This window comes from Chenopodium album, chromosome 22 (genome assembly GCF_948465745.1).
Source record: "Chenopodium album chromosome 22, dcCheAlbu1.1, whole genome shotgun sequence".
Taxonomy (NCBI): domain Eukaryota; kingdom Viridiplantae; phylum Streptophyta; class Magnoliopsida; order Caryophyllales; family Amaranthaceae; genus Chenopodium; species Chenopodium album.
Genome location: NC_137855.1, coordinates 8,721,135 through 8,739,985, shown reverse-complemented (window position 1 = coordinate 8,739,985; position 18,851 = coordinate 8,721,135). Strand labels below are relative to the sequence as shown.

Here is an 18,851-nt window from a genome sequence, read left to right as displayed (position 1 = left end):
CTTAAATTATTTTTATAGAATTTTAAAAAATATGAGTAACACTCTAAGCACCAAACCCTTTATTTATACTATTTTGCATTCTGTATTTAAATACGGGCTGGTTGGCTAGAGCCTAGAGATGGCAATGTTAGTTGCCGGTGGAAATTGATTGGTATTGGAAGGGAGTGAGAGCGCCAAATTGTTAAAGGGTAAATAAGTCAATTAACTCTAAAATGTGGATGAAGCTAAGTAATTTGTGGCTTGGTTTGGCTAATCACATTTTAAAGCAATTTTAAGTGAAATTTTAAAATATTTAAAATAATAATTATATTAAATAATGACTTGATTAAATTTTTGGAGTCTGGTAGATTCCAAGTTTAGTACATGTATATCTGCAAAAGAATTTAGAAGAAAACAGAGAGAATGAGAGAGTACACATATATCACCATTAGAATATAACAGAAAACAAAGAAAGTACATACTAATTTCTTATAATGTCTAAACTCTACTCCGTAATATCTAAACGTTACATAAGTCATAGTAAGCAAAGATAAACACTACTTCCCCAATTTTGCTCTTCTTCGACATAAATTTACACGCCTTATCGGCAAAGAATAAACATATATAACAGACTAGCTAATACATTGTGGTCCAAAAGTATCACCACATGTTCAAACAAACTAGCTCCTAGAATGTATACGCACAAGGATATGAGCACCGCTAAGCTCCCAACCCTTCCCTCGTCATTTAAACTACATCCCACATTGAAGCCTTGAAGCGTATATCAAATTCCAAAACTGCTATAAATTATACAACAATGTACATCTCTCCCTCTAACCAGACTTTTCTTTAGCTTGCACGAATGAGGATCTTGTAGAATAGGGGAAGACAATCTCACAAAGATTATGAACAACTCCTTTGTCATAAATATTTTTCGTTACCACTGCCTCTGCATCTCTCAAAGGCGACCTTCTGAAATAGGATTTCCATTTGCTCTCAGGAGGCTTGCTTTCAGAGTTAAGTCCACTAACACTTGCCTTGAGGGCCGCGGCACTGGCTTTTGCTTCATTTATCTTCCTCTGCAGGCTTATATGATCCTGCCACTTGTATGTCTAGTTGCACAAAACAGACCCAAAAGAATTATATAAGAGCTCCTGGATCTTCTCTTTTATATCCTTTTTAGATGGGTTTTTTTAGTTTGGGGACGGAGATTAGAGAAGAGGACTTCTGGTTGTCTTTCTCCGGAGGCCCCTACCCTTTAGGAACTACGGCAAATAATTACTTAGGCATATAAGCAGGACAGAGAGGTTTAGATTATGGAGATTTTTCATATCATTCCATGAGAAAAATTAAAATCCAGTACCCTAAGCCCTACACATGAATACATGTTGCAGTGCTGACAATTTTTTTTTTTTTTTTTTTGATGCCCAAGGACTTTACTCAACCATAAGAACCAGTGAAAATTATTCAATACTGCCCATCCCCCTACAAAAAATCTATAAGTTAAGGCATACCGTTTCAACTACCAATTCAAAAACTAAACTCAAAATTTTGAACTCTGAAAGAAGCATCATACGGTCCCAAACCTTAATTTTCAAGTATTTATTACATAGATTTAATCAATGGACAGCGGACATACCTCATTTGTAGTGGTATTTGTAAAACACAGTTTTGCATGGTAGCCGAAGAAAGCAGCCATTAGCAAAGAGACAATCGCAAGAAACACCATCAGAAGTATTTGAGTGTTATAGGAGCTCAACAACCACTGTTTAAGGATAGAGAAGAATAGAAAGAATCAGTAATCAGACTCTCTGAGTGCATAGACAGGAAAATTCAACACACACTATTCAGGTTCCCATTTGTGTCATTGGAATCCTGATAGTACAATTAGACATTTAGCTTCTATATTGTTTGTATGTTCAATTCTTAACAAACCATCCAATCCTTCTCTTGAATGACCCAGGAAGCCGGCAAGTCATCAAAATTCATTCTTCCAACCAAAAAAATAAAAAATAAAAAGTAAAAAACAAAACAACTCAATACATCCATAACCAGCAAAACAGGGTAGTTCCTTTTACCCATTGACTACATCGTGCATTCTTACTTTTTATTCTTCATCTCTAATCTACGTATTCATCCTTGTTTCATTGCGTGACAAAATTGATTAGAGTTTAACTATTCCAAGGTGAAACAAGTAAGTCTTTACCCAGTAACAAATGGTTAACTACATAAATCTGGAGGTTAGACACTCATTTTTCACAGGTATCTATGGTCTTCAGAAACAAAAGGCCTACACTAAACTATTTTTATATTGGTAAATCATCAAAGTATGTGTCATGCTTCTTAGCCTAATTTAACCAATTTACCTGTGCAAGATGAGGAGCTAACCCACGGACTGAATTTTCAACACCATAGTAGACTGCAGATCACAAGGGAAAAAAAGATTTTCAAACAATATGCTAAATGGACAGGTTCATCGTGCAAATTGCAAGGGATTTACAATATCAACCTGTCAGAATATGAATAATCCTCATTTCCTTCAACCGACTAGCCAGAATAAAAATTATCGCAATGGCTCCATATAGGCAAAGAAAGAAATGCCTGCAGGAGCGCAACACATGTTAAAACTGGAGCTTGCACAACTTTTTTGCTTCACCTTCCCAAGGTTCAAAAGTGAAATTCTATTTTTAAAGCAATAGAAGAGTAATACCGCCATTCCTAATTCCACTTCAACTTCTATTTCGACCAAGCATTGTAAATTGAATACTATCATATAATAACATCATGTACATAGCTCCAAATAGACCCCAAAGCCCCAATATAATGGAAGACAGAGGGTCAGATTCAACAGCCAAATCCAAGCACAAAGTATTGTTGTTATATGGGCCCGTGTCTAAGTTCATAATTAATAGATTATCAAATTAAATACTTCTTTCGTTTCTTTTTACCTGCAGAGTTGCAGCACTTTGACTTATACACTATTCACATAATCTGCTTTGCCAGCTTTGATGATTATGGTTAAGGAAATATATACCCACTACCCCGCTTAATATCAGTATAAGTTAGATCATAAATTCCACAGCACAGAAACCAGATACTGCCCATACAAATACTCACCAGCAAAGAAAAGCCATGAAGTACCTAGTGTTTCTTTCTCCAATACAGTTATTCTGCAGGTCAGCAAAACAACTCTGGTCAATAGAATTGAACACTACCAATTTTCAAAAAAGAAAAGTGTAAGGAATTTACAAACCATCCATCCACAGTGATGATCAAAGCGCGCCACACAGCGATCGCACACACTGCAGTGCTTGGATCTTGCAGGTCTATACCAACCAGAGATCTTGTCAATATACAATGAGCACAAGCTCCACGATAAAACATCTAGAAGATAAAGCGGTGTAACTCACTTCCAAATTTTGCAAGTTGAACATTCTTTCTCTGAATATATGACATCATCATAGGGATACGCAGAGATATACTGGGATACATTCTTCTCAGTCACAGTTCCAGGATCAGAAAAGCTAGTTAACAAGAATAATACAACACCTACACCAACAGCCAATATGCTTATATACCTGCAAAAACATATAATATAGATGACAAATCAAAAGAAATTATGTTAAAAAAGTATCATAGATAAGTAACATCCATTATGTATATTATTTTCAGGTGGTATATTACCTATGAATTTCACCCAAATAATAATTAGGGATGTAAACAAATGAAGATGTCACAATAAAGTAGTATGTTGTTGAAAGTATTGCAAGGTAAATAATCTGCAAAAAACAAATAAATCACTGTAAAAAGATTGGCACAAAATCAATTATTAGGGATAGGTTCTGTCTACAAGTTATACAAACAAAACATGTAAAACACAGCCAATGCACCAACACAGAGACAGTATAAAATATGAGAAGATAGATCTCATTAATATCTCAACAGGACTTCATCCCTCTTCATAAATTGCTCCACACATGTTAGCTATCAGCATTCAGCACCATTAAACTGAAAATACAACCATAGCCTATATGCTTAATATTTCTCCCAAGTCTTACACTTACAACATTGCTTCCCAGCCTTATTTATAAGAGAATTAACACCATACCATCATCCTCACAATCAAATATATTCAAAGAATACTTTAGGCCCTTGGTAAGTTACTCTAGTCATACACACTCTATTTACATCAAAACATACCTCACACCACCTTTTGAATGAATTCCCGTAAATAGGTTTTCAATAACCCTAACTAAGTCACAAATGTGTTTAACTATTGATCAGTCTAGTCTTAAGGAAAAATCTAATAATATGAATTTCACCATAGGCCCTGATATGGCCCAATAAAAATTAAATAAAAAAATTAAATTAAAAAAATTAAAAAAAATTAAAAAAAAATAAATAAATAAATTGCTTCTACTTAGAAAAAGGAGCATGTTCTTTGCTGAAAACACAATTATGTCATCCTCATTATTTACTTTATGAGATAGAGCTCAAACAAATCAGTGTGAAACTATAAACATATATGCATATATGTACTTGAAAAAAAGGAAAGTATTTTCATGATTAAAGATTTCAAGTATTATTAACGCATTTTACATAGTGTAGGAGAGTATAAAAGTAAGAAGATCACAGGACACTTGCGAACTTTGTAATCATCATATTCATCAACCAAACTCAACAAGTTTCAAAATTCACAAGGAAATACATTATGCATTCTTCTTAACCTAAATAGCTTCTTTTTTAAGTCATCTCAAAGCGGTAGTCAATTCTATGCATGATCTATAACAGTATGGTTTTTGAAACCATAATAAGTAATACTACGTAGCAATTATCATGTAAGCGAAGTAACTGTATCTTACACGCCAATCAAAGTCTCAGAAAAGATTGGAATGTATCAGCAGAGGTATTAAACAGATACTAAGGGTTATGAACTACCGAAGATGAAAAGTTTAACTTAAAGTTGAGATAGGTAAGATAGCTGCAGTGCTCATTAGGGGAAGGCAGCAGCAGCATTACAGAATTAGTGTATCCTATGTCACAATTTAGGCAGGTAAACTAAAGCCAAAAGAATATCAATCTATGTGATCAATTGAAGACATCTTAACATATAAGTCTGAGGGACCATGACAATATGATGGTCAAGATCCAACAATTAGCAATAGCCACACCCCATAAAAGATCAGAATTTCCAAATTGCTTCCAGAATTTCCTTTGTTTACTTTAAAGTCCTCGACTTTACAATTTGAGCTCTTTACTCTTTTATACAATTTATCATATTGTGCTTTCAGATGCTCATATCCTTGAAAGATGCAGTTGCACCAACTGTAAGATCATACCTAATGAAGAGTTGAGGCTTGCTAGCCAAAGGTACGTCTGGAAATCTATGTCTGGAGAGGATAACTATCCCTAAGCATAGTTTTATGACATGAATGGCTACCAAACATGTATTGAAGAATGAAGATATGCTACAAGGATATGGGTTTGCATCTGTTAGTGCTTGCTTACTCTAGGGTGTGGAGATTGAAACACACGATCATCTATTTTTTTATTGCATAAATAGCAGGAAATGTTGTGACTAGCTATCTCAATGCTCTAAATGGCTTGGGAATGGTCCTAAGCACAACAGTCAGATTAGTGCAGTGAGGGTATAAAAGAAGACAGGTGGATTCTAAATACAACAGAAATACCATTATTACCGATGCTCTAGCTATGATCTACCAGATATGGAGATATCGAATTCCAGAATGAAGTCTTTTGGAATCAAAGACTTCTATACAAAAAATGATGTAAAGCATAGAGTTCCAGCTATGGTGTGGTTTGATAGTCTCCTTCTATAATTAGGCTGTAATAGTTTATTTCAGGCTTTGTTTAGCCAAGGCAGTATTTTATTTTTTTTAGAAATTTTGGTTTTTCCCAAAGGTTCATCCTAATTGATTTCTTTGCCGTACAAAATTTGATGGAATGCACTATAATCCTTACCTTTCTCACGAATAAAATAAAAATAAATAAATTAATTAATAAATAATATATAAATATATTAAAAAGAAAAAGGAGGGGCGCGGGGGGGGGGGGGGGGGTTATATACACACTGAGACAACAGCTATAGACATTAAAGTCAGTCTAAGAAGAATAAGAGCTCAAACCAAACAAACAACCAAAAAAAGGATAATTAATCAATAACATATACAAAAGGTTGAGGTCAGAAGGTCCATGTTCCAAGTGGACAAAGGTACAACTATATTTGAGGATACGAAGAAGCTTCTACAAAATCCAGGGGAACTGTACCGACACACAGTTTCATGGCCTAAACTTCATGGTCAAATGACAAGGTAAAGGAAGGGTTTGAGGAAATACAAGAATGGTACTTAAAGATGGGAAGTATGGTTATAAAAACGCAAAATTAAAGGGAAAGAAAGCGTTTTCGATATCCAAAGCAAAAGCGTATATTACTTTTACTTTGTATTTTATAAGTTACTTACAAAGGAAGAATAAAAGGAATTAAACAAGATAACGGAGACTACAGATCTTTGTGTGATGAAATGCTTTAAAGATATTTCATAGCAGTTGTTCAGGATAAGAGAATTAAGAGTCTTAATATTAGATGGAAAGAATAGTTAGAACAACTTTTCAATATAGATTAGGCCAAGACGTGTAGGATACTTCTATCCAAGTTCGATCATGAGGTCAAGAGAACTTACTCACTCCATCCCACAAAGATAACAGTAATTGACTTTGGCATGGATGTTTAGAGTACTAAACTACTAATTGAATAAAATTGTACATAGGTAGTGGAAGAAGAGAGTAATAATGAAAGTAAATAGATGGCATAGTAAAGAGTGAGAGAAAAAGGGTTGATGCAAGAAAAAGTGAACAAAAAATTGGAAATCATCAAAAAAAAATTGGTTAAAGTCATGCCAAAGACCTTAATCTTCAAAGTTCAAACTACTTGCTGGCAATACATAACATTCTCCCCCTCCGTCAAAAATTAATTCTAACCACATTTTAAGAAGTAGGTGGTAAGTAATCTCATTATTGTAAATCCTCTTCTAAATACACGTCAGGTTCATCCCATATATATGAAGGCCTTAAATTAATATGACTTAAAGATCAAGACAGGAAAATAGAAACCCATTTCCGGTGTACCCATGATGAGTTGATGATGGTAAAAACTGCTCTTTTAGCTAAAGAATCCTCAAGAATAAGGACCAAGCACTTCAGGCTTTTCAACTTCTAACTCAATTATAAAGCTTTCAAGTTCTTCCCCCTCGTAACATTGAAGTTCCAACATCTATCATTAATTAGACATTGTATACATCAACATATACATATTATTTGAGTTCAGTTCTGCATCATACTTCCTCAATAACCAACTTCAATCATCTCAATATTGAGCTCAAGAGACAGCTTCAAAGTAATAACATCCGCCCTTAAATCTAATAACTCATTTTCACACATTCAAAAGTGAAATATTGCTCAAATCAAACATTAACTCCACTTCTGTCTACACTTTGGCATGAAATCTCTAAAGTTAACAATATTGGTGCACATCTAAAATCATCAAACAGTATCATACACAGAATACTTCCTAGTTTCCAAATCCCAATCACCGACCATTTTTTTCCCTGGGAAGGTAAAAGCTTTGACCAATACTAAAGGAACTTCATCCCTCCAATTTCATTAACCAACAACAAAAGGAACTATACAAAAGAACAGGCAAATTGGCAACCCGCATTCGATTCTCCTACAATAAGAATTCACAGTTCTCTTCACTTTGCATTTGATCATATTGATCAAACAAGATTTATAGCCAAGACATTCAATGAAAGGAACAAAAGTAAACTACCAATCCTTTCTGATACATAACAATGAACAATTGACCCAACTCAACTCAAAAAAGTGAGCATGATCCACCCCAAAAAAATGCCCTTAATTATTCCCCATTTTCAGCTCTTACAAATCCCAAAACATCAATATACCAATCAAAATTCAAGAAAAACAAACCCACAATAACATTTAGTTATAAAAAACATAAATTAAAATCACTCTAAAAATCAAAACTAACACAATTACCTGCAAAGTAGGGTTAGAACGATAGCAACAGTAGTACTCAACAGATAGAACTGCATTCATACCTCGATCTCCACAAACCCATCCCACAAATCTCCTATAAATTCCAACCAAATTAATAAGAAGGTTTAATTCTCTAAACCCATGAAATAAAATTGAAATTAATAAGATATAAGTAGAAGAGAAGATTTACAGGAAGTAATCGTAGGCGCCAAAAGTGATGAAATTGTGAATGCGTTCGATGAAAGTACCCTGAAAAATTGGCCATTGCCCACATAAAAAGGAGACTATTACTAAGGTTGTGATTATGCCATGGCAGACTAGAGCCCACTGAACCGCCATTGATGGGGAGGAGAGAGAAGATTTGGTTTTTCAAGACTCGAATAAGGGAAGACTTGTAGTTCAAGGACTTGTATTGTATTGTATTGTGTAAGTTACTGATGTAAGTTTACTGGAGATTTCTGGCAGATCTCTGTCTGTAAGTCAAGTTCCTAAATCGGAAAAACTAGCAAATAATCTAATCTATGAGTAGTTTGACAAGTTGACTATGTAGATGGGTTTTGATCTTACTATGAGTAAAAGTACAATTTTATTGGGACTTTGGGAGAGTCGAGCCGGGTTCAGGGTGGGGCGAGAGTCTAGGTGTGCTAATTGAGTTGAGCAGCCCGCAAGTAACTCGTACTCGACTCGGTCAACGCTCGGTCAAAACTCGACTCGAGTTAGCTCGACTCGAGATATTAACGAGCACGATTTGAGCAAGCTCTCTCGACTCGATAAGCTCGTGAGCAACTCGATAAAAAATTATTAATATAAAATTTGCAAACAAAGTTACTATCTTTAAACAAATTTGACACTAATTAAGCCTTAATTTATATCATAAAAAAAGAAAGAGTAAATTTTTATTAATATCTACTACGTATATATAATAAGGATTACAATATAAATTGAACAAAAAATAAATAAAGACGTATAATAATAGAAGTACCAAAATTTTAACGAGCAGATTGTGAGCTACTCGACTCGACTCGAAACTTTAACGAGCACGAGTCAAGCATGTTTTATTTGCTCGAAACTTTAGCGAGCACGAGTTGAGTCGAGCACCCCTCAGCTCGTGATCGACTCGCTCGATAAGCACCCCTAGGCGAGACCAAAAATTAGGCCATTACTCGTGTCGGACTAAGTATTGGGACGAAAATTACGTGCCCAAACCCGCCCAAAATAGTCGTGTCATGTGTGCTTTTCAGGTTGGGCCAAAAAAAATGAACTAGAATTGCATTAAAACGTATATTCAAACCCTTAAATCAGGTTGGGTCTGTCCAAATTGTGACAAGTTGACTTTGATCAGCTCTAACTCTTCACTTTAACAAATGAAAAGTAAAGAAAAAAAATTGAAAAAAAGAAAATTATATTTGGACATACTTTGTACTACGAATTTAAGAAGATACCATGTACTACAATCATATGATAAGGTCATACACCAAGCTAAGCTTGGCGCAATGAAAAAAATTGCACTTTCCAACCTTGAGATTGGAGGTCCAATCTCCACAAATGACACTTTGAGGGTGGGGATCCCCCTCCTTCCCCCCCCCCCCCCCCTTGAAAACCGTGAATACTTCCTCAATTGGTATATATTTTATAATACATAATTTGTATACGAAGTAGTAATTTTTACATATTAGTAATAAATGATATTAATGATTGAAATAACACATTGACAAATAGGTAATTAAAAGTAGTGCATTTGAAAGAAAACAATTTAGTTTGATTACACAGTTAGATCCTATTCTTTTCACCTTACAAAAATAATATTAAGTAAAATAATTTCATTTCAGTAAAAATAAGTTCAGTTCAGTAAAATTAATTTCAGTTCAGTAAAAATAATTTTAGTTCAGTAAAAATAAGTTCAGTTCAGTAAAATTCAGTTTTCTTAAAGAAGAATTATAATAGAAAACCAGTAAAAATAATTTCAGTTCAGTAAAAATAATTTAATTTCAGTAAAAATAATTTCAGCTCAGTAAAATTAAGTTCAGTTCAGTAAAAATAAGTTCAGCTCAGTAAAAATAATTTCAGTTCAGCAAAATTAAGGTGAATCAAACAGGGCCTTCGTAAGTGGGTTGATATTTCAAAAATAAAAATATTCAACAAGGTTTAAAATAATTACCTAATGCTAAAATCTAATATGGTACTCCGTATTAATTTAAGAATACAAGACAAAATCACTATTTAATCAGTGTAATTTTATATTGCTTAAGGATTGTACTCCTATATATCGAGTGTCAAAGTATAATTTTTTCAAAAAGGCTTAAAAAAACTAAAAATTCGTTAAAATTGATTTGGGTAATCCCAAGCCTCGTATCAAGCCCACATGCTTTAGGGTTAGCTAGGCCTAGCCCACAAGCTATTGTATTATGTCAAAAATTTCGAAAGGTCATTTAAGCCCACTTGTCACTATATTGTGCTTGCATGCCTAAGCTAATTTTCATTGTTGTTCACATGTTTTGTCTTGGCATGCCAAATTTGGTTGTGATTCTCCTAAATAAAGGCAACTAATGCAATTAGTATTATGTGCACCATGATAGGTGCACCACGTATATACATTTGAATATTTAGTAAAAAAAAATTGAACATTTTACAAAAAATGAACATTTAATTAAAAAAAAATATGAACACGTCACAAAAACTGAACATAAAAATGCAATTTTTATGTTCATATTTTAAAAAGAAATGTTCATTTTGTATATAGTAAATGTTCAATTTATATTACAAAACTATTGAATTATTACGAGTCAGACAAGACTTGTAATAATTCAAAATTTGCGATGTTCAGATTTTTTATTAAATGTTCAAAATTCACGATTGTTCAGATCTTTTTACTAAATGTTCAAAAGTACAGGCATGATGGATTGTGAGTGTTCAATTGTTCAGATTTTTTACTAAATGTTCAAAAGTACAGGCGTGATGCATTGCGATTGTTCATTTATTACCTAAAAGTTCAAAATTTGTGATGTTCAGATGTTTTTACTACATGTTCAAAAAAATAGGCGTGATGCACCTATTTCTAGGTGCACCATGGTGCATCTTAAAATTTGCACAACTCATAACCCAACACACACAATCTACTATGCCTTTTCGTGCTGGGCCTTGTCATGCATAGAATTGGCCTAAACCAATGCCATATTCCCACATAGCAAATTTATAGTCAAAGTCAAACAACTACATACAAGTATATCTTCTACGGCATACAACATAAAGATACTCCATAGTCCGCACCATGTCATTTAGCTTCACCTAATCTGAATGGTAAATTTGTATAAATGATCCAATTAACAAATTGCTCTCCGAAAACAATGTTTAAAATAAATACTCCGTATCATCAATCAGTTCAAAAATATCATCAATCTGGTTACACGTACTCACAAAGCAAGTAGCATCCTCAAAAACAAAAACTTCCCACCACTAGTCCTAATGCAGAGTGTCCAACTTTCCAGCCAACCCCAAAAACAAGATTTCAAATCGAATATTTAAGGTGACAATTAGGCAAAATGATCGGAACTTATGGTGCAAAATGACGCAAAAATTCAGAAAATTCACAATTTTCCATTAGAAGATCGCAAATCCGATAATTAAAAACCCATAAACTACTAATACTACATTACATAAACATTATACTCAGTAACCCCCATTGATAGCTATATCTAAGAACAAAAAGGGGAAGAAAATCAAAACCAAAACCCCCATTAAAACCCCAAAAAAAGAAAAACAAATTATACTAGCTTTAATTTCCTTAAAGTACATCCGAGAATATTCTAGAACTCTTGAGATTGAGTATTATCTCCTTTACCACCTCCAATCTTCTTAGGCAAAAGAGTTTGATGAATGTTTGGCAAAACGCCGCCGTTTGCGATTGTTACTTGCCCTAATAGCTTGCTCAACTCTTCATCGTTCCTCACTGCTAGTTGAATGTGACGCGGTACTATTCTAGATTTCTTGTTATCTCTTGCTGCGTTTCCAGCCAACTCCAATACCTATATCAATTTCAATTTACCAGAAAAATCATTAAAACAAACCCTAGAATCGCTTATTTTGCTAAAAATTGATTCAATTGAAGTGAAATATCAGCAGAATCAAATTCATTGAAAAATTGATCGCAGATTTAATCAAATTTGATTATCAAATTAAGAAATCATCGATTATGCTGCTATTGAAGTAAAATCAATTGAAATGAAACAAAATCATTTGAAAAACCACAAATTGAATACATAAGTTATAACAAACCCTAGAATCGCTAATTCTGGTAAAAAGTGTTTCAATTGAAGTGAAAAATCAGCAGAATAAAATCATTGAGTGATAATTGCCGATTAATCATATATGATTGTCAAATCATCGATAATGCAGGTTTTGAACTAAAATCGATTAAAATGAAACAGAATCAATTGGAAAACAACAAATTCAATACCACATGTTACTATGTTAAATTTAAATCATCTGGAAAATTAAGAACCTCGATTAACACCGAAAAATCAATCTACAAAACTTCACAAACTCAAAACCTCGAAATCAATTTCAAAAACCTTCAAAAAAACACGATCTAAGCGGTGAGCAGAAGAATCACAGAGAAGAGAGAAAACAAAATACCTCAGCAGCAAGATACTCGAGAACGGCGGAGAGATACACCGGAGCACCAGCACCGACACGCTCAGCATACTTTCCAGCCTTCAAAAACCTAGCGATCCTTCCAACAGGAAACTGAAGCCCAGCTTTCGACGACCTCGAAACCGATTTGGAAGCCTTAGGCTTACCTCGGCCGCCTTTGGTGGATGCGCCGCCTTCTTTGCCGCTCATATTGTCGCCGGAAACCTACCGGATATCGGAACCCTAGGAGAGAGAAAGTGATCGAATTGCTGTGGTGGTGTTGTAGTGAGAGAAATCAGGGTTAATGGAGATGGCTGTTGTGAGAGATTAGAGGTGAGTTTGGTTTATATAGAAGGGTTTGGTGTGTTTTGATTGGTTGAGAGGGAGTAACACGGATTGCCAACGTGGCAGTATGGGGTCAAACCGTCAAAGATGGAAGTTCGCGGGAAAGGTTTGATTTTGTGGGTGGGTTCGAAAAGTTTTTTGGATTTATAATTCCCGCTTTGTACGAGTAAAAATTTTTCATCATGAAAAAATATTGGTTTTTTTTTTTTTTTGAGGAATTCCTTATTTTTGAAATTTCTTATACTACCTCTGTTACATATTATTTGCAATGATTAGACATTTTTCCTCTATATTTTATGTCAAATCGTTGCAAATAATAAGTAACGGAGGTAGTATATAATTTAAGAGTTTTTTTTGGCACACACTAGTCTAATATATAATTTAAGAGTTTTTTTTATCCAACTTTCATTCACATCACTCCAAATTCTCATCCCTGCAATTCTAGCCATCCTATTTTCTAATTTTTTTTTTTTTTTTTGAAAAAAATAACCAATAACCACCATTGTTACTCATAGCTACCCATATCACTCAATTAAAATCTAGCCCTCTATTAAAAATAAAAATAAAAAAATAAAAACAAAAACAAAAACTCAGTTCAACTGAATCCAGTCAATGAAAACAGGCCCTAAAAGACACGCTAACAATGTCATGTGTCATCTTCTAGTGTGTTCTTGATTTTTTTAAAAAAAAATTATATTAAAATAAAATTATTTACATATATAAAGTATAATAGAAGATTTGATGCATCTTTCAAAAAAAAATAAAACATATGAACAACTATAAACTTAAGGAAAAAAAATAACATTCTTATCACATATGGGGTATTTATTGTAGGATAGACGACACATTATATATGTACGTATTCTATATGTCTTATTGTCTTATGTAGTACGTACTACGTTTATTATATCAAGATTATATATATTTTCTTGACTTTTTTATTTTTTTATTATGTATTAGAAATTTAGAAGCTTCAACAATGAAATGTACATATTAAATCAATTAATGAAACTTTTGTTAATTCCTTGAATAATTCATGATGATTATATTAATCAATTAATATTATACTATAATTAACTACGGAGCCTTCAATAAAACTTGACAAGACCGACGCATGTTAATTATTATTATTAGTGTGATTTTTTCCTGTCAAATTGTGTTGTTCCTCCATTCAATTGATATAAATATAACATACGAAAGTAAATTTTTTTTTAAGTATAGTGTTTGATTAAAAAATAGTTATGAAAAACTACCGTGCATGGTACGGGAGCTAACCTAGTAACGCTCTATTAGTAACGTATAGCTTAGCTGTCTGTTATTCATTTATGTTACCAAAGAGACAATTATACAAGGCTATTGTGGATATATTTTGAGTATCATAAGATATATTATGTTGACATATTTTGTGGCTAGTAAATCTATAGACAATATTTTGATTGTAACCTAATCCTATCATAATAGGGTTAGCTATTGTATTATATATTGCGCGTATTGGTTACAAAGTCATCAATGAGAATCAAGCCAAACTATTCTATTACGTTTCTATCTATTTTAGCATGGTATCAGAGCCAGGTTCGGTTGTGTCGTGATGTAGGTCAATATTATGGATAACTCACGTGTGAGTGTTGAGCCCATGAGAAGACCCACATGTGAGTGGTCTATTGTCCCACATTAATTAAGAGTATAAGTCAGAGTTTGTATTGAGATGTGTATTTGTGTCTACTTTAAAAGGCTAAAGGATTACTCACCTCATTGCCATATGGTTTTGAGTTGAAACCTCCTTAGTCGTACAAAGTGGACAGTTGTGACGGATGTGGCCCAGACCCGTTAATCATGGTATGCTAAAATAGAGAGAAACAAGTTAACTCGAGACTGATTTTTCTCTTTGATGTGCACGGCCGACTTCATCCGATCCCTATCAACTTCGAGTATTATACTACAGGTAACTTGACCCTGATTTGCTCAGAGTTAGGGCCTGTTTTCATTGACTGAATTCAGTTGAACTGAACTGAATTGAACTGAACTGAACTGAACTGAATTTCAACGTAAGAGAACATGCCCTTAGTAATGTCACAAACAGGTGTTCAAAAAATTAAAATTTGAGTAAACACATTAAGATTATTATTATTATTATTCTAAGTAAAACAAAGAAACAAATGTTCACTTTTTATGATACGTAGGAAGTATCATATTCCGATTAATAAAGGTGTCTAATGATTCTAATGTAATACGAGTATTTCATAGAACCTAATGTAATGTGAGCCATTATTATCGCAATGTACGTAAATACAATTTCGTATGATATACACCGTATATGATTCAATTCAATCAATCAAAGCCTTAATTCCATAAGTAGAGTCGGCTACATGAACTAAAAATGATTATTTCATTCAAAGTAATAACAAATACTCCATGACTCTTACATTCAAAAAAATGTAGGTCGCGAATATGATATTTATCCCTAGGCCAAAACCGTAGCCATATTAAAACTACATTGACGAGGGACTTAAAGAAAGAAGAGCTTTATCATTGTTCCAAGGGTAGCATTCTTGAGATTGATCCCTAAGTAGGCAAGGTCCATCGAAATAAATGTACCACCAACAAACAAACCCACATACCCTAAGATCTCTTTCATCAACATATATATCAAACCACTTAACCCCCTCATTTTCCCAACTGAAACTACAATAGAACAACGTTGTTCCCCATATATTTCTATGAAATTGAAAATACCATCCCTCTTGATAATGAATCACTTGCTCACCAAGATCATCGTCTCCGGATTTGCAATGTAAAGTTAGATCAATTCCATTGCCTATATAATTAAACATGGTTACTGTCGTCGTGGGCTCTTTAAAAATTGGATTTCCGCTGCAAGTTGATGCAACAATAAAAATTGTTGCAACTAAGAAGAATATTTGAGCATCTGGATTAACCATTATATCCAAGTAGGTTTTCATTTCGTTTTTGTTAAATTAAATATAATTTAGATGCAAGGTCTATATATATTGAGTACTAATGTTGGGAAGGACGGTTACAGAACATTTAATATCATAGAGACAACAAGGATAAAAAGGTATGATAAGATATGCAATTATTAATGGATAGGATAAGGAATTAATATGGACAAAATGAAGTGTTATTTTTTATTTCTTTTACAGTAAAATTGTTATACTATATTCGGTATAAGTCAGGGATAAGAATAGGATAAGTAACTATATCCTTCTCATTTTTTCATTAAGGGAAAATATATATTTTCGTAATAAATTCTTTTCCTTTCCTCCTTATACCAACTCCCTAAGCATAATGGTGGAGATTTTAATCCTTGTCATATCTCTCTCAGCTCTCAAACCCTTATCTCTAAAAACACATGATATCCCTTCCTCATAATCCCTATACCTCTCCTTTTATCCTCATAAACAAACATAATGTAAATGTAAAAGTATTTAAGTTCATGAAACATGAACCAACTATTAGAGATATTATATCTCTTGGTATATTGATTTTAATGGTATATAATCATATCATACATTATTTTTATGCAAGTATCTTTGATATCATCTTTTGTAATCATACTTATATTATTTGATTCATTTATATCTTTAGTGAATCATAGAGATTGACAGATTGTATTAGGATGAACACTTGTAACACTATAAATAGTCGCTTCATCATGGCATGAATATAGATAAGTTTTCCAACATTATATTTCTCACAATTAACTAAGGCCCCATTCTTTAGAACTACTCTACTCTGCTTCAATCTGCTCTGCTTAAAAATAATAATTAATATTGAATTATTATAAAAAATTAATAATTAATAATAACATAAATAATAAATATTTAATACAGTTTTTATAATAATAATAATAATAATAATTCATATTTAATAATAATAGTAATAGTAATAGTAGTAGCAGTAGTTGTTTTAATAATAATAATAATGCCGTAATAGTAACAATAAAAATAATAATAATAATGCGGCAATAATAATAATAATAATATAATACTTGTCAAAAAAAAATAATATAATAATGCGGTAATAATAATAATAACAACAATAAAATAATAGTAATAATAAAAACAATATAATGTGGTAATTATAATAAGGGCTTTTTGTCAAAAACTATCTATTAAAAGCCATTTTTTGTGAAAAACTACCTAATAAAAAAAATATTGTAAGAAACTACCTATTAAAATGAAGCTGTTGTAAAAGACTACCCTTTCACCAGATTTTCATCGTTGACTAATTTTTCCAGCATTGACCACCTACTAGGCAATCACGTGAACTTTTAAAACCTTTATTTTTCCATGCCCCACCAACAATGCCACCTATCATGTGACCGTTCGAGCATGGACAACGCCGGAGAAATTAGTCAAAGACGAAAATTCGATGAATAATAGCTTTATTACAACATTATTTGATTTAATAGGTAGTTTATTACAACATTTTTATTTTAATAGGTAGTTTCTTACAACATTTTTTTATTAGGTAGTTTCTCACAAAAAATTCCTTTTAAAAGATAGTTTGTGACAAAAAGTCCTTATAATAACAATAACAATAACAAAAACAATAATAATGAAATCTACTCTGCTCTACTGACTCCCGTTCCGCTCTGCCCATAAGCTCAAAAGAACTTGGCCTAGCTTTATCACTATCTTTTTTTAAAAAAAATAAATCACCATTTACATACTATATTTTGACGGAAAATCACCATTTACTTAAGCTTAGTAATAAGAAGGGAAAAACAACTACTAATAGGAATTAGATTAGTAGTAACGTAATATCCCCTCATTTTTATTTTTTGGAAAAATACCCTCCATTTTTTTAAGTGTTAAACATGCATTGTTTAATTACGAGTATTATTTTTTCACCACCTTTTTCTAGCAACCTACTACTCCATCTGCCCCTAGCCTCACTTTTGAAGTTTTTTCTACAATATTCATTAGTTTATCTAAATATTTCAACTTTTATACAACTTGAAATAAACATTGGCCAATATTTACTGATAAACGCGGGCCTGGGCCGCACCCGCAAACTAAGAAAGAGAGTTCACTTCACAAGATCAAAGAAGGTTTCATCCCAAAATCATATGGCAATAGGAGGAGTAGCCCCTTAGCCTTATAAAGTGTTTAACTCTTTCTTCTTCAACCAATGTGGGACTCTTACATGTGTTACTTGGTGGGATATACTTCAACATTTACATCCGTAGAGTAATGAGTAAGAGATTGTTGAAAAGCTTGATTATATTTATGAAATGATTCAACTATATATATATATATATATATATATATATATATATATATATATATATATATATATATATATATATATATATATATATATATATATATATATATATTGAAGGAGTTATGTCTTCGTCGTGTGCAATTACTAGATATATAATTGGATCAAATTATGGAGATAATTAAGTCCGGACATTTGGGTCGTCGTTTTGCCATAGCTAGAGGTACTAACGATCTTTGGACTAGTAAAATAGGCCAAAGCTCAATTGGACGGATCCTATAAGGTCACACAAAGGGGCTAGATCGAGCATTAGAGGACGAGGCCCATCATGGGCCTCATCACTCTAGGTGGCCGGCCATATGGGGATTAGAAGAGGGATTTGGGCTTCAAGCCCTAGTCTAATTATAATAGGATTATAAATAGACTAGGTGCCTAGGTTTGCAAGTAAGAAGTTTACTGATCATTTTAGATCAAAACCCTAATTAGCAAACACGAAACCAACCCCTCTCATACTCCCTCTCTCACGTCACTCTCCTCCTCCCGGCGCCGGTGGTGTCTCGTGGTGGTGGTGGTTCGTG

At 33.0% G+C, this 18,851-nt stretch overlaps 2 protein-coding genes across 2 annotated transcripts; both read right to left on the bottom strand.

The window, feature by feature from the left end:
* Positions 1 to 403: 403 nt before the first annotated feature.
* On the bottom strand, positions 404 to 8,551 carry LOC145604848 (putative protein S-acyltransferase 17). Its single transcript, XM_081660822.1, has 10 exons — positions 8,243 to 8,551; positions 8,053 to 8,146; positions 3,664 to 3,758; positions 3,390 to 3,557; positions 3,233 to 3,305; positions 3,097 to 3,149; positions 2,489 to 2,580; positions 2,346 to 2,398; positions 1,619 to 1,744; positions 404 to 1,091 (listed from the first exon to the last, which is right to left on the bottom strand). Exons 1-10 carry the CDS (start codon positions 8,389 to 8,391, stop codon positions 813 to 815), a joined length of 1,182 nt encoding a protein of 393 aa, XP_081516948.1. The 5' UTR covers positions 8,392 to 8,551; the 3' UTR covers positions 404 to 812.
* A 3,075-nt stretch (positions 8,552 to 11,626) lies between these two features.
* LOC145603666 (histone H2AX) lies at positions 11,627 to 12,994 on the bottom strand. The gene is made up of 2 exons (XM_081659615.1): positions 12,685 to 12,994; positions 11,627 to 12,074 (listed from the first exon to the last, which is right to left on the bottom strand). Exons 1-2 carry the CDS (start codon positions 12,889 to 12,891, stop codon positions 11,856 to 11,858), a joined length of 426 nt encoding a protein of 141 aa, XP_081515741.1. The 5' UTR covers positions 12,892 to 12,994; the 3' UTR covers positions 11,627 to 11,855.
* Between the last annotated feature and the right edge of the window lie 5,857 nt (positions 12,995 to 18,851).

Bases quoted from the DNA above. Each gene is read 5' to 3' on its own strand.
- LOC145603666 (XM_081659615.1), bottom strand. From the start codon at position 12,891: ATGAGCGGCAAAGAAGGCGGCGCATCCACCAAAGGCGGCCGAGGTAAG. The intron at 12,075-12,684 runs GTATTTTGTTTT...AAATTGATATAG, and splicing joins TCGAGTATCTTGCTGCTGAG to GTATTGGAGTTGGCTGGAAA.
- LOC145604848 (XM_081660822.1), bottom strand. From the start codon at position 8,391: ATGGCGGTTCAGTGGGCTCTAGTCTGCCATGGCATAATCACAACCTTA. The intron at 8,147-8,242 runs GTAAATCTTCTC...TGGAATTTATAG, and splicing joins GGCGCCTACGATTACTTCCT to GAGATTTGTGGGATGGGTTT. The intron at 2,581-3,096 runs GTGAGTATTTGT...GCGCTCCTGCAG, and splicing joins TTCATGGCTTTTCTTTGCTG to GCATTTCTTTCTTTGCCTAT.